Consider the following 12,485-nt stretch of genomic DNA (forward strand, 5'->3'; position numbering starts at 1 on the left):
TTTTATATTCCGTTGGAAGCTGCTTAGAGTGGCTGGGCCAACCCAGTCAGATGTGCAGGGTGTAAGTAGCAAAATATTATTAGCCAAGCAGTTATCCAAGCTATAGTGTGTAGGACTGTAAATTGTGCTTGAATATTCTCCTCTTGTGTGAGGCTTGCCTCTCAGTTTTTGGTTCAGCACTGAACATAGCTTGCTTTGATGTCCAAATAAGCCAAGTGTGGTTAATGCTTGTAAACTTAAAATCAGAAACCCACTTCAAACTGTAGTGGAAAGCTGAGAGAGAAGCAATGGATGTGAAGGCAGAGTGAATATATGGCTCATTTTCAATCCTCTAAACTAGGCATGTCCAATTTACAAGAGACTGCAATCTACCTCCACTATAAATTGTTGAGTCTTTTTTGGAAAGCCAAAGTTGTGGAGCTTTACTTTTTTCCGGGTAGATCAACCAGTAGATTGTGCTCGACTGGTTGGACATGCCTGCTCTAATAAACCATGGTTTGGAGGGTTTCCAGAATAGATAGTAGAAAAAGTTTCTACCTAGCAGTGAGGATAACACATGGTCACCCTAAGTCAGATGAATGGTGGAATAAAACTGTCTAAAATGTAATAATTTTTGCCTTAATGAGGAGATTTTAGAATAGAATTTTAGAACGCCATATTTAGAAGTTCCATCCTTACTTTCAATGTATGCATCTCCTAGGGCGGGGGTCGTGGCACTACTCCCGTTTCTCCATGGGTGATTTTGTCTGGAGAATTCTCAGACAGTGTTAGCTATTAATCATGAACAAAAACTGGGGATTGTTCTACTAATCGCTTTATGTCTCGGGAGACATTTGTTACTGATGGTTGAGTGATCAAGGTGATTGCAGCTCAGAATGTAAATAGCAATGGAAGGGAGCGTTTGTGATGGGAAAGGAAGCAATTATTGCACAAGGTCAGGAGTAGTTTGCATGATGAGCAAAAGGACAGAAAAGCATGCCATCAAATCCTAGTGTGTTCTCTGTCCTTCTCTATCTTGATTTGGGGAGAAATGGCTTTAGGTCAGCCTACAATGGCAGAGCTGTAGGTAGTTATTTGTGTGAAGATTTAAATTAAATGTGCTTGGTTTGGGGATACTTCTGTTGCTCACTTTTAAGAATCTGTCTTAGGCTCTGGTGCTTTGTTGCATGTGACATCCATTGAAGCATGTACAAAAATGTACAGGTGGGGTTCTGTTATGTCACTCAGTGTAACATGATATGCAATTTGAAGTTGATTATCTGTGGTCGCTACCTTCAGCACTTCCATCAAAATGACTTAGCATTGATAGTGGCACTATTTTGCTCTGCACAGTCTTCACAAGGAAACATTATCGTCTCCCTCTCTCTGTTCAGTCTAGTCTCTCAGTTTGTTATTCAAGGAAGTGACACAAAATAGGTAAGCCACTGATACCTGCATCTGTTCCCAAGTATGCTACTTCTCTCCAGTCTAGAAGCAACTTACCAGTATTGCATCTCACAGTATTCTAATACAAAATGAGTATATCTGATATATTGACCTTAGAACTTATATGACCAAGGCAAATTACTTTGACTGAAAATATGATTTAGGTGCTCCAGCCATTCAGGCATTTTAATATGTATCCTAGCTTTTGTGCATATTAACATAATGATTTAGATTGTCCCAAATCTGTGCTTTGAGCTTTAAAATGATGCCAAGATTGCCTTGGCATGGAGAATTTTTGGTTTGCCAACAATTGCATTTTAAAAGTGTGGGTATTGAATGGGAAAAAGAAAAACTTGTGTGGGAGGAAGGGAAAAAAACAAGTCAACTTGCAAAGACCACTTCATTGAGAATGAGTGGGATGTGGAGGGTAAACCCTTCTCTTCTGACAGTGTTCAAGGAGCTGCATGTTAATTGAGTTTATATAAAACTGAAGGGAGGGGCTATAGCTCAATGGTGGAACACAGGCTTCATGTGCAGAAGTGTCTCTAGCCTAGCCCACTCCTTGGCACCAGGTAGCTGGGGATGTAGAAGATCTCTAAGATCCTGGGTAGTCATTGCCAGTCAAGAGCATGGAATGCTGATAGCTGAGAACCCAAAACAAGATTTGAGCTTGCAGATATGCAGCAGGTTGGTTTACTACACGGATGAGACCTCATTATTGAGCTTACTCTGTGGCATTGATGGTAAAGCAGAAACAATACTTAGCTGTCAAAATGGGGTTGTCTTGTACCCCCAGTAGTGTTTCCCACTGCTGCAGAAATGTTACATCTATCTGCATACAGAGTTAAGCTTTCACATTTTATTACTGTAAAGTGCTGGTGTCTAGAGGGCCTGAAGGAAAACTCTGCTGCTTCAGAAAAGCTTGCTACATCTTAAAATGTGTGTCAGTCTGCAGGGCCAACAAGGTTACAAACATCTTGCACTTCATGTGCTTAGTGTGGCTCATCAGAGAATTCTGTTCTAGTAGCGTAATTGCTTCCTGTCTCTGTGTATAGTTTACAATCTATGGGTCAGGAGCTTGATTTAGCATACAAAACCCCATCAGGGCCCAAGTTGGGTCAAGCTGATTCTTACACACATTATCAGTGAAGCGGATAAGACAAAATCACTAGCTGAGAGTGAGCTGTACAGGGAATCTGAGGGCTGTGGGTCATTTGGAACACCTGGTCTGTTCCTAGCTGGAAAACAGCAAGGCAGTAGGCTCAAGATGGTTGCAGCAAAAGGGAGCAGAATGTTTCTGTGTTTGTAACTGGCTACTCATTTCCCACTTTGTTGACACGTGATCATAGCCTGTTCATGTTAAGCAGTGTATTGTGTAATTGGGGAACCAAGAAAAATGTCGCGGCAATCCCTTCTTGTGATCAGAGCAGCTCCAAAAACATATACATTCCTAATAATGGAGGGTACCACCCTTTGGTTTCTAGCTTTCACTTTTTGCAGAGTTCAGCATTTAGCTGAATGCCCAGTATGACCTGAAAGAAGGAGAAAATAAAGTGGCTGTGAAAGAGTGATTTGCTCAAGAAAATCCAATTAGCTTCATGACTAGACAGTGATGTGAGTTCAAGGCCTTGTAGCTTAAGTCCAACAATGCTACAACCCTGCATATGGTGGAAAGTCACCAACTTGGTGTGGGAAACCTGCTGAGCACGCTAGCGTTTTACAGTGAGTGAAACAGCTCTCTGGGCATCACAGTTACTATGTGAAACCTCCAGAACAGGTTGTGAATGGTTGAAAATCACGTTAAATTAATTACAATAGTCATGTCATAAGGTGAGCTTTTCAGGTGCTTGTAAAAGTGAGCTAGATTTTGTGTAGACACTGCTGCCCTGGTCAAGTGTAATCCAGTTTTGCAGCTTATAAAATTTGAAAAATGCACCCTTACACAAGTCCTGCATCTTTTTAACAAACGTTAAATAGTTCTCATGTTTATCTGGAATGCAGGCAAGTGGTCTTTCTATGCCTGCATGAGCAACAATTCTACAATTTACAGAGATTGCTGGAAAATTTAATGGAAGAACTCAAGGGACTATCTCACTAATAAATATTGCCCTGAAGGCTAAATGGAAAATCTAAAAAAACCCTGATAATTATTCAGCTCTGAAGATCAGGGAAAGAAGAGGAGAGAGAGAAAAACACTTTAGATAAAAGTGGTAGTCTTGTAATTTCTTGCACATTGGTTTTAACACCCCAGAGTCATTCAATCTGAATATAGTACATGAATCCCAGAGCTTATGTTCCCTTAGGCCTTTACAAAGTGAATAATTTGTAACTGCAGAATCTGATTATATGTTCCAAGTCGGGTATAAATGAGTTTTGAGTCTTGAATTTAGGGATAGTAAGTATGGCTGGCACATAGTTTAAAGTACTTTGAAGTCCCTTCTTATTTTGCCGTGTCAGTCCAGATACTGTGCAAAACTAAGGTTTGTGCCACCCAGAATCACACCATAGTTTGAGCTTTCAGATGTATAGCAGGCACACCCTGGTTGTGTGTTCCTCTCACAACTGCTCATCAATTTACTTCATCTCTTGTCTCCATGGGGCAGCAGTTTCTTGAGGTTGTGTAATAATCTTAACTGTGAACTATCAATGGCTTGTGATTTTTGACACAACGGTGAACCACGGTTAGCATAATCTGTATTTTGCAAACCAGCTTCAAACCATGGTTTGATACCCATTGTGTTTGAGCAGTTTGGTTTGGATGAATAAACAAACTGTTATTTGAATGATATTTGAATGCAGCTATGCATGGCTGCCCCACTAATTGTGGGGCAGTGCATCCAAAAGGAGCCTGATTGCTGCTTCCTTAAGAGATGATGGCACCTTTCTCTCTTAAGGGCACTTTTATACTCTTCTGCATAGGGCCAGTTCTTTTCTCATACAGTCGGAACCATCCATGATCGGCAAGGATCCAAAAGAAATATGATTGTACGCACTTCCTCAAGCCTTCTGTTACCATTGGAGAAGGAAACGGTGTGAAACTTATCCAAGCAAACAGAACAAGGTAGTACCAGTGACACCTCTGGCTTGCATTCTGCTTCAACAGTAAGATAGCTAAATCGTGTTAGATGTGAACAATTTCATACACAAAATGTTGATGAGTTCCTTCACAGGGGCATTGCAGAAGTGAGCTGAGTGACTAAGACTGCAGAGACAGAAAATGTTTCATCGCTCAGAGCAGCTCTCAGCAACAGTGCATATGCACATGATGACGGGAGGAAAGCCATTACTGCCACTGCAGTCCTTTTAACAGCTTGTTCACTTTTATCTCCTGTATACCTACAAGAATAATTGATGCCCTCTTCAGCTGGAACCCACATCAGATCATTTCTGGCTTGATGGGATCCTGTTTATCTAACAAATGTAATGATGCTATTAAAAGCACTGTCTTTCAGTAATTCAGAAACTGGATTCCAAAGCTGCAAGTGCGTTGATGCCTTCAACAAAATTAATTTTTGACTTTACAGGTTGTGGATGTGTCTCTTGCACATGTCGAACAGCAAGCTTCAGTAGTTGTGTCCGATTCTTATTGCTTGTTATGAGCTTCACAGGAGAAGCAGACAGATTTCCTTTCCAGAAATGTGTGTCAACTTTCCTGACCTCGTAACATGTGCTCATCCGTTTCTGTGACCTTGGGTGTAAAACAAATGAATAGAGGGGTTTTTTTATTGCCTAGACTGGCTTGTAGCACCTTCTGTGAAGTCTTTTTGCAAACAATGTAGTGTGAATCTATCCCTTGAGTCATATCCCAGCATTCATAAAGTGTGTTCCTTTGGTAGCATACTAGTCTTGATGAATTTGGCCAGAGGTTTTTGCTTTTTCCTCTTTGCTCTTTCTGTCTGGGTGTTTTAAAATGACAAAAAAATAATATACTCATTATTCAGTTTAACGTTAAAATTGTATCTAACTTACTTGAAATTCCTGGATTTAATGTTAGAGGAATTTGACTTTGGTGTGATGTCAATGGTTTTTTTGGCATAGATTTGGCCACCTCTTGAGATACCATTGCCACACACAGCATGAGAGTTCCTGAGATTGTGGTAGCAGCCTTCATCAATGTCTGGATACCAGGTTCCACTTCGAATGAAGATGCCATTTTGAATTGCCCAGTATTTTATGTGAGTGGCCCAAGCTCACAAAACACACAATCCACTTAAAAATCACAATATTTTTTGGTTTCTAAAAAAAAAAAAAAAATTCCTGGGCAGTGCCAGGCACTCCCTACTAACTGACATAAAAAACCTAAACAATGAGGGGTGGGAAGGGGAGAAGAGGAATATTAGAGCATTTGGTCTCATGACATTCTCAAGGCCCAGAAGAAGGATGTCTAAAAAAGCCATTGGTCAAAAATAACACCCATCACCCTTGTCATACTCCAGAGTTATTAAGATGGATCCCCTCACACCTCTGGGAAAAGATTTAAGTAGATTATGCTTCCTGTTCCTCATTCACGTGAGAGAGACATTACAACTGCATGGAGTCCCAAGTGAGTTAATGACAACTCCTAGCAGCTGTTTACAGAGGAAGCCCAGTGTCTTGCTTAGAGGAGTGTGGCCTGATGTCTGAATTAATGCACGGAGCTGCTTCTGAAAAGAGAATTGCATTATCCGACTTTTTAACTCTTATCAACTTGCAAATGTCATGTAGTCCACAGTGCTTATCTCAAGGTGACGAGTTCTTGGGATGCCCTCGATCACCTACTGAATATCTGATGCAGAGGCCTAAGCATGAATATGCAGATCTCCATATTCCACCTGCCAGCACAGAACACTTGTAGTGAACATTTAGGTTCTGTGGCCTCGACAGGGCAAGACATTAATCTTAATACAGAGGAAATGGTGGTAATTTATTCAGCAAGTGCCAGTGGGATACTTGGAGGCCCGCCATACAAGGGAAATGGCATGGCACCTGCGCCCATGGTTCAGAGCAGAAACTGAGGAAATTCTCCGTTACTGCATGAATCATTTGGGGGGTATAACATAAGGCAGAATTTGCTTTTGGGATATAAATTCATGTTTTAAACACTGTTTGACAGGAATTAATGTTTGCAAGCTGTGTCATACAACAGAAGCGACACAGAAGACACAAGTGTGTGGAGGCATGTAGTGCCTAAGATTGTGTTTCCCCCAGGGGGTGTATGATGCTGCAGCAAAACTCTACTGAAACTTGCACTGCCTCATTTCCATTTTTGGGACGAATAATTCCAAGCTACCTCTGTAAACATCTCTTTTAATAAGGCCACCTGGATTTTGCTACAGAATCTGGTGATGGTGAGACTTGGTTAAAATCCATTTGATTGTATTAAAATCCTAATTTACATAGTGTGCTATTTACTCTCCAGAGACACATGACTTGCTGCAGTGTATTGGAAGCTTTGAGCAGGTAAGCACTGCATTTTAAAGTAAGTCACTTCAGCTTTTAGACTCAGCAGGCAGAAAGTAATACTGGACACCCCCTCATAGCTATAAGAAGGGAACAAGCATTAATTACAGACACGGCATGTTAATTCTTAGAACTGTTCCTGTAATCACACATTAAAGAAATGAGTGCGCTGCAGCACATTTTTCTGGCCTCTGAAAATGCACACTTCCCCTGAGAAATCACATGAACGGCAAAGGGGTTTAGGCAGCGCAGCAGGTCACATATATTCTGTCTGAGCAGGTTGTGTGTAATGAGAGACTACTGTCACATGTGGTGAGGGACAACTTTACTTGGGATAGCAGAATGGGGGGGCAGGGAGAGAGAGAGAGAGAGAGAGAGAGAGAGGTTGCCCTGCCCACTTTTATCCCTGGCCACTACCAACTCCGCTCCTGGTATGTGATTCCCTGAGGAGTAAGTCACAGGGAATGCTGTCCTCAGTTCAGCATCCCTGGTGTATTACCATCATATCAGTGCATGCAGGGCTGCATTTCAAAGTTACACATTTACTGTTCGTCTTATTTGATCACCTCTTTGTGTGAGGTGTTTGAATTCAAACTTTCTTCAGTTTTTCACTCTTCATAGCTCCAAACCGGTGCAGCGGATATTAAAAACACATAGTTGGGGAGGGTGAGGCTTTCACTAAGTAATAGCATTGAATGGGGAAGTGAAGAGGCTGCAGGAGAAACACAGTGTTTTAATAGACTACAGGGCTAGAATGTATGTCTCTTGTTCAAGAGTTAGACTCAATAACAGCTTGCCTACAGACAGTGGGAGGCAGAGAATGCAATAATTGCAATATCCCTTATAGCCTCCAACAGCAATGTTGATTGCCATGAAAATAAAGTGGGATTTTTTGGCGTTCATATTGATCCTTGAAAAATCATCCTTTGCTACTGCATACCCTTCCTCGCGATCCCTTTCGTTCTGAAAAAGATGAATACAGGTGATGTCTATTTTGGTCAGTGATACCTGTTCCAGGAATGTGTAGAAGCTGCGGCCATGGATAGCATTGTGTCTGCTGGGTTCTCTAATAGGAACCTGTTTTGAGTGCCCACATTAGGCCTCTTAATTGCGTCTAATATATATTTACCATGCAGTTCTAATGGAAACCAATGCCACTACCTTGCTGAATGGTGTGAGGGATTGTTGTCCCCCCGTTGTAAACCCTTATAGTTTCTCTGTGACCTCTTTGGGGTCTGTTTCCATTGGTGTCCCAGGATTGCTTGCTGCATCAAGCAGAGGAAGGGACATAGGTCATTGGGAGAGCACATGTTTTGTGTCAAGGTAGGACTGGGATTGTCCCCTGTCTGAAACCCTGGAGAGCCTTTGCCAGTTTGTGTAGACTAAATTGAGCAAGGTCAACCAGTGTTCTGCCCTGCTATGAGATGGCTTTCTAGTCCTATGACTCATAGTGGTTTGAAATTTGGGCATTGCTTTCTTTCCCATCCCTACCCTACAGTGGGGCTTTCACTTGTTTACCTGTTTAGGGATACATTTGTCTCATAGCTGCATTTTTTAGGCTTCAGGTAGGTCTTTGTGTCTGGGAAGGCATGTCCAGTTCACATGTGATGCTGTACCAAACCATGGTTAAATAGGGACTCGGCTACATTAGTCAAAAAACTGTTTTGAATGTGTTATAAATACGCAACACCAGATGGCGCTGTAGAGCAAAAAACTTTTCTATGTGATCTTACATAGTTCTCCCCCTTTTGTTATAATGAATTAATTTCTGACTTATTTATAGCGTTTTTTCCCCTGTGTGTAGATCCACCCTAGGAGTGTGCAAGAGTGTGGGTAGTTGGCAGGAAAAGTTACTGCCACTTTGTTCTTCCACTGGTTGTAGAGCTTGGGGAGGAGCTACTTGTCCGGACACTCAACTTGGGGGCTGACAGGCCATAGCACCCCAAAATGGTGGTTATGGAGGTTTCCTGGAATTGATGCATGTCATAGGGTGACCTGTAACCTTGATCAACCCTGCTGATCCACAACTCGCAAGTGGGCTGGTTGATTTAAGGAGACATACCCATTCCCTATGCCAAAACCTGCTGACATCTGTAATCAATACAGCTGTGGCCTGTTTAACCCCATACCTAGGTCACATGTTTTATTGCTGCCTGTTTTGTATTCAGCCCCCTTTGGCTCTGCTGCGCCCTGTCATGCAAACAGATTGTGTCGTAATAGTAATGTGCCTGTTTGTTTTTCTCTTTGTCTTTCCATTGCAGACCATCTTTCCAGCCTGCCTATTATCAGCAAAGATGTCCCCATTGATAGAGAAAATTAGTGATCAGAAGGACTTCAAGAAGCTCCTGAGAACACGGAACAATGTCTTGGTGCTATATTCCAAATCTTGTGAGTGCTGCTCATTAAAAAGCAAGCAAAGGCTTAAGAGCAATTAATATGTTAACAAATAATGCTGAGTGGCTGAATGTTGAAAGGATAACTAAAAGAGCAAGGATTATTATTATTTTTTTAAAGCTAATTCTTGATTTCAGACCTTATATACTGTATATCTGATAAATAGCAGACTGTTTTGCAGACTAATGCAAGCATTTGCTGATAAAACTTTGGGACCCCCCCCCCCCCGGAATGAATTCATTTCTCCCTTGCTATTTTCCTTCCTGTCCTTACACCGAACAAAATAAGTTTTTTTAATGTTATAACTTTTATAAATAAAATGATGTATCGCTTCTGTTTTGTAAGAGCAGTCCTATAACGAGAAGCGCAGATGGAGGCAGATCTGGTGGAGCTTTTCGGCTTAACATCACACAAGTCATTCCATTATTTTGCCTTGAGGCACTCTTCATACCATTTCTTTTCCCTTTATTCTCTTAACACACATCAAGGATGTTCTCAGCAATAGTTTTATTTGCCCTTTATCATATATATATATATAATATATAAACACTGTGTGTGAAAAAGAGCAATTTTCCTTCCTCTACGCCTAGTTATACAAGCATCCCCACACACCAAGTTGGTGTCACCAGCATTTGTGTTTATCCTTCTGTTTCCTTCTCTCTCTCTCTCTCTCTCTCTCCCCCCCCCCCTTTGGTCTGTTCCGTTTGCATCTTCTTATGCTTCACCTCCGCTTGAAATACCCTTCTTAACTTCTTGTCTGCTAGCCACCCACTTGCTGTCTCTTTCAGTTACAATCAACTTATTTTCTCTGCTGGTTTCCTCCTTCTGCCTCCATCCCTGATTCTATAGTACAGCTTTTCTTCTGCTTTCTTTCTTTCTCTTTTTAATTGTCTGCACTGGATTGTGAGCTGCTTTTGGCAAGATTATTTGCAAGAGCTTGGCCCATTTAGGGCACTGTGTGCAGAAAGGCTAATTACGCCTAATATTTCATGGCTATGATATTTACTTGGCCAGGAGATGTATGATCTGCACATTAGCTTGGAAATTAGATCAAATTGGTCTCTTTAATGCTTTTTTATTCCCTCCTTGAGTCCCCCCTTTGGGCGAGGAAGAGGAACAAGCCAAGAGATGGTGGTTTTTAAATTTTATTACACAGTTTTCAGTTGCTCTTAGGCTTAAGCCCCCTTGTTGCTTATTCTGAAAGGGGGAGAGCTGCTTCTCCCAAGTAGCTTGTTTGGGGAAGCTTATTCAAGAATTAGGTTTTTTTTTAACTTATCTGATTTTAGAATATATTACATTGACTGCAACATAATTAGATTAAAGGGCAGAATTTTATGGAATCTTAAGTGACTGAGGTTCATCTCTTCTTGCTACTAAGTCAGGACTCTTTTACTAATTTCTATTGATTAATTAGATAATGGAGGTGACAGGAAAGGGAACAGATGCTTGATTAAGCCACCTTCCAAAACTATGATTAAGAAGATTGGCCAGCAGACCAGAAGCTGCAGCCATGGTTTAAAGTGGGTTTGTGATTTCGAGTGCTGTCGGAGTTGACAAACAATAGTTATGTCCACAGTTCCCCCCAGAGCCTAGATTGCTCAGCTGTCAGAAAATAAAAGAAAACAAGTGGAAATAATGCATGATTTGCCTGTGAGTTTGGAAGTTCAGTACATGGTTCAGATTCTAAATACAAACCATGGTTTGGAGTAATGTCTGTGCTAATATCAAAGTCAAAATAATTCAACAGGACTCAGCTATAAAGTGTCCTGAAACACTTGTTCCAATGAAAAAACTTCTTCAGAGTTACTAGGGAAGGACCAGTGGTGAACAACACTTAGAAATGGCCTCTCCACCACTAAGGGACTGCATAGCTCCATTTGTCATCTGTTACTACACCCATCCCTTTCTCTCACTCCCCTTTAATAAATGTCAGGTGGGATTTTGCACACATAAGCTAGCATATGTGATATTGGGGAGATGGTGCCTCTGACAGAGGGTAGTATTCCCAGAGAGTAATTTTCATTGCTCATCTCTTTATACACGTCACTGATATTTAAATACTTTTTTATCTTGTTAGAGTGCCGTCCAGGAGCATATACATTTGTCTACTCCTGTTGATGTGGGGTTTGTTTGTTTTTTGGTCTTTATGGCTCTTCCAGAAGAGGTAACCAATACTGGCCCCATGCATTCTTATGCAGAATTTAAACCCACTGTGTCCAGTATAATTTCCTATGTCAAATTCAGATTTGGGAGGCAAGGACCTGACCTTATGTACACTGTAAAGCACAATGCACATTGATAGCAGTGAATAATTAAATAATAAGTACATTTTATTGATAATACAGAATAATGTATATCATACTATTTGCAGCACGCCACAAGTAGAAAGCAGAAACATTATGGTCTGCTATGGCTGTTGGTTATCAGAGAATATAATTAATTTCATTTGTGCATTTCATATAATAAAAAAGGCCCACAGTGCTAGTAAGATTTTCAAAAAAATCGGGACACCGCATGGGAACAATCTGATTTAGAAAGGCCATTGAGCATTTAGAAATCCAGAACTATATCATACAGTATACCCACTAATTAATAATTATATTTTAAAAGTAAATATATAACTTGCAAGATAATGTGGATTGCTAATTATCAGCAAAACAATGCACATTGTCATCGACAAGGAATAGCTCAACAAATCTGTAGAGTGGAATTATCTTTCAGAGTTGGGATATTGCTACCTCTTTTCTTAATATAATGTAAACCCGAGTTACCTTTCTCTGCAGTAGAAGTTGTTTGTGGAGAAGAACTATCTTAAATGAAGGGATTATGTAGGTGCTAATTAGAATTCCTCTTCACATCTGTCAGTCTGCCTTTATAATATTCCCATAACGTTCACTTTTTATGTTTGAGAAGGAACGTCCTCAATTCATACTGTGTGTGAGCTGCCTCTCACCTGTTTTGGAACCACATGACCATGTAGGAGTGTGAGCACCTGGAGTCTCCTGCTGGTTGTTCCTGAAGGGTATTTGGGATTCTTCCTCTCCTCACAGCACTATGACGGTGTATCAGATTCTCTCTATCCATGCATTCTAAAACAGTGGGCTTGATAGTAGCAGGGGAGAAGAGTGAAAATGCTGTTCCTCTTCACCTACCTCTCTACTGTAAGATTTCCTTTAAAATTCAGATAAGGCACTTGTAGCAGAAGGATAAACTTTTCCTCAATTTCT

The 12,485-nt window shown here is 40.9% G+C and overlaps 1 protein-coding gene across 3 annotated transcripts in view; it reads left to right on the top strand.

Annotated features, from left to right (window-relative positions):
- PDIA5 (protein disulfide isomerase family A member 5) overlaps positions 1-12,485 on the top strand; it is a 140,374-nt gene that overhangs the window by 17,351 nt on the left and 110,538 nt on the right. For all 3 annotated transcript variants that reach the window (XM_081925165.1, XM_081925167.1, XM_081925166.1), the window contains exon 2: positions 9,126-9,252. In XM_081925165.1, coding sequence (XP_081781291.1) covers positions 9,126-9,252 — 127 coding nt within the window. The remainder of the gene's footprint in view (positions 1-9,125; positions 9,253-12,485) is intronic.

Source organism: Podarcis melisellensis, assembly GCF_964234715.1.
Source record: "Podarcis melisellensis genome assembly, chromosome: 1".
In the NCBI taxonomy this organism is placed as follows: Eukaryota; Metazoa; Chordata; class Lepidosauria; order Squamata; family Lacertidae; genus Podarcis; species Podarcis melisellensis.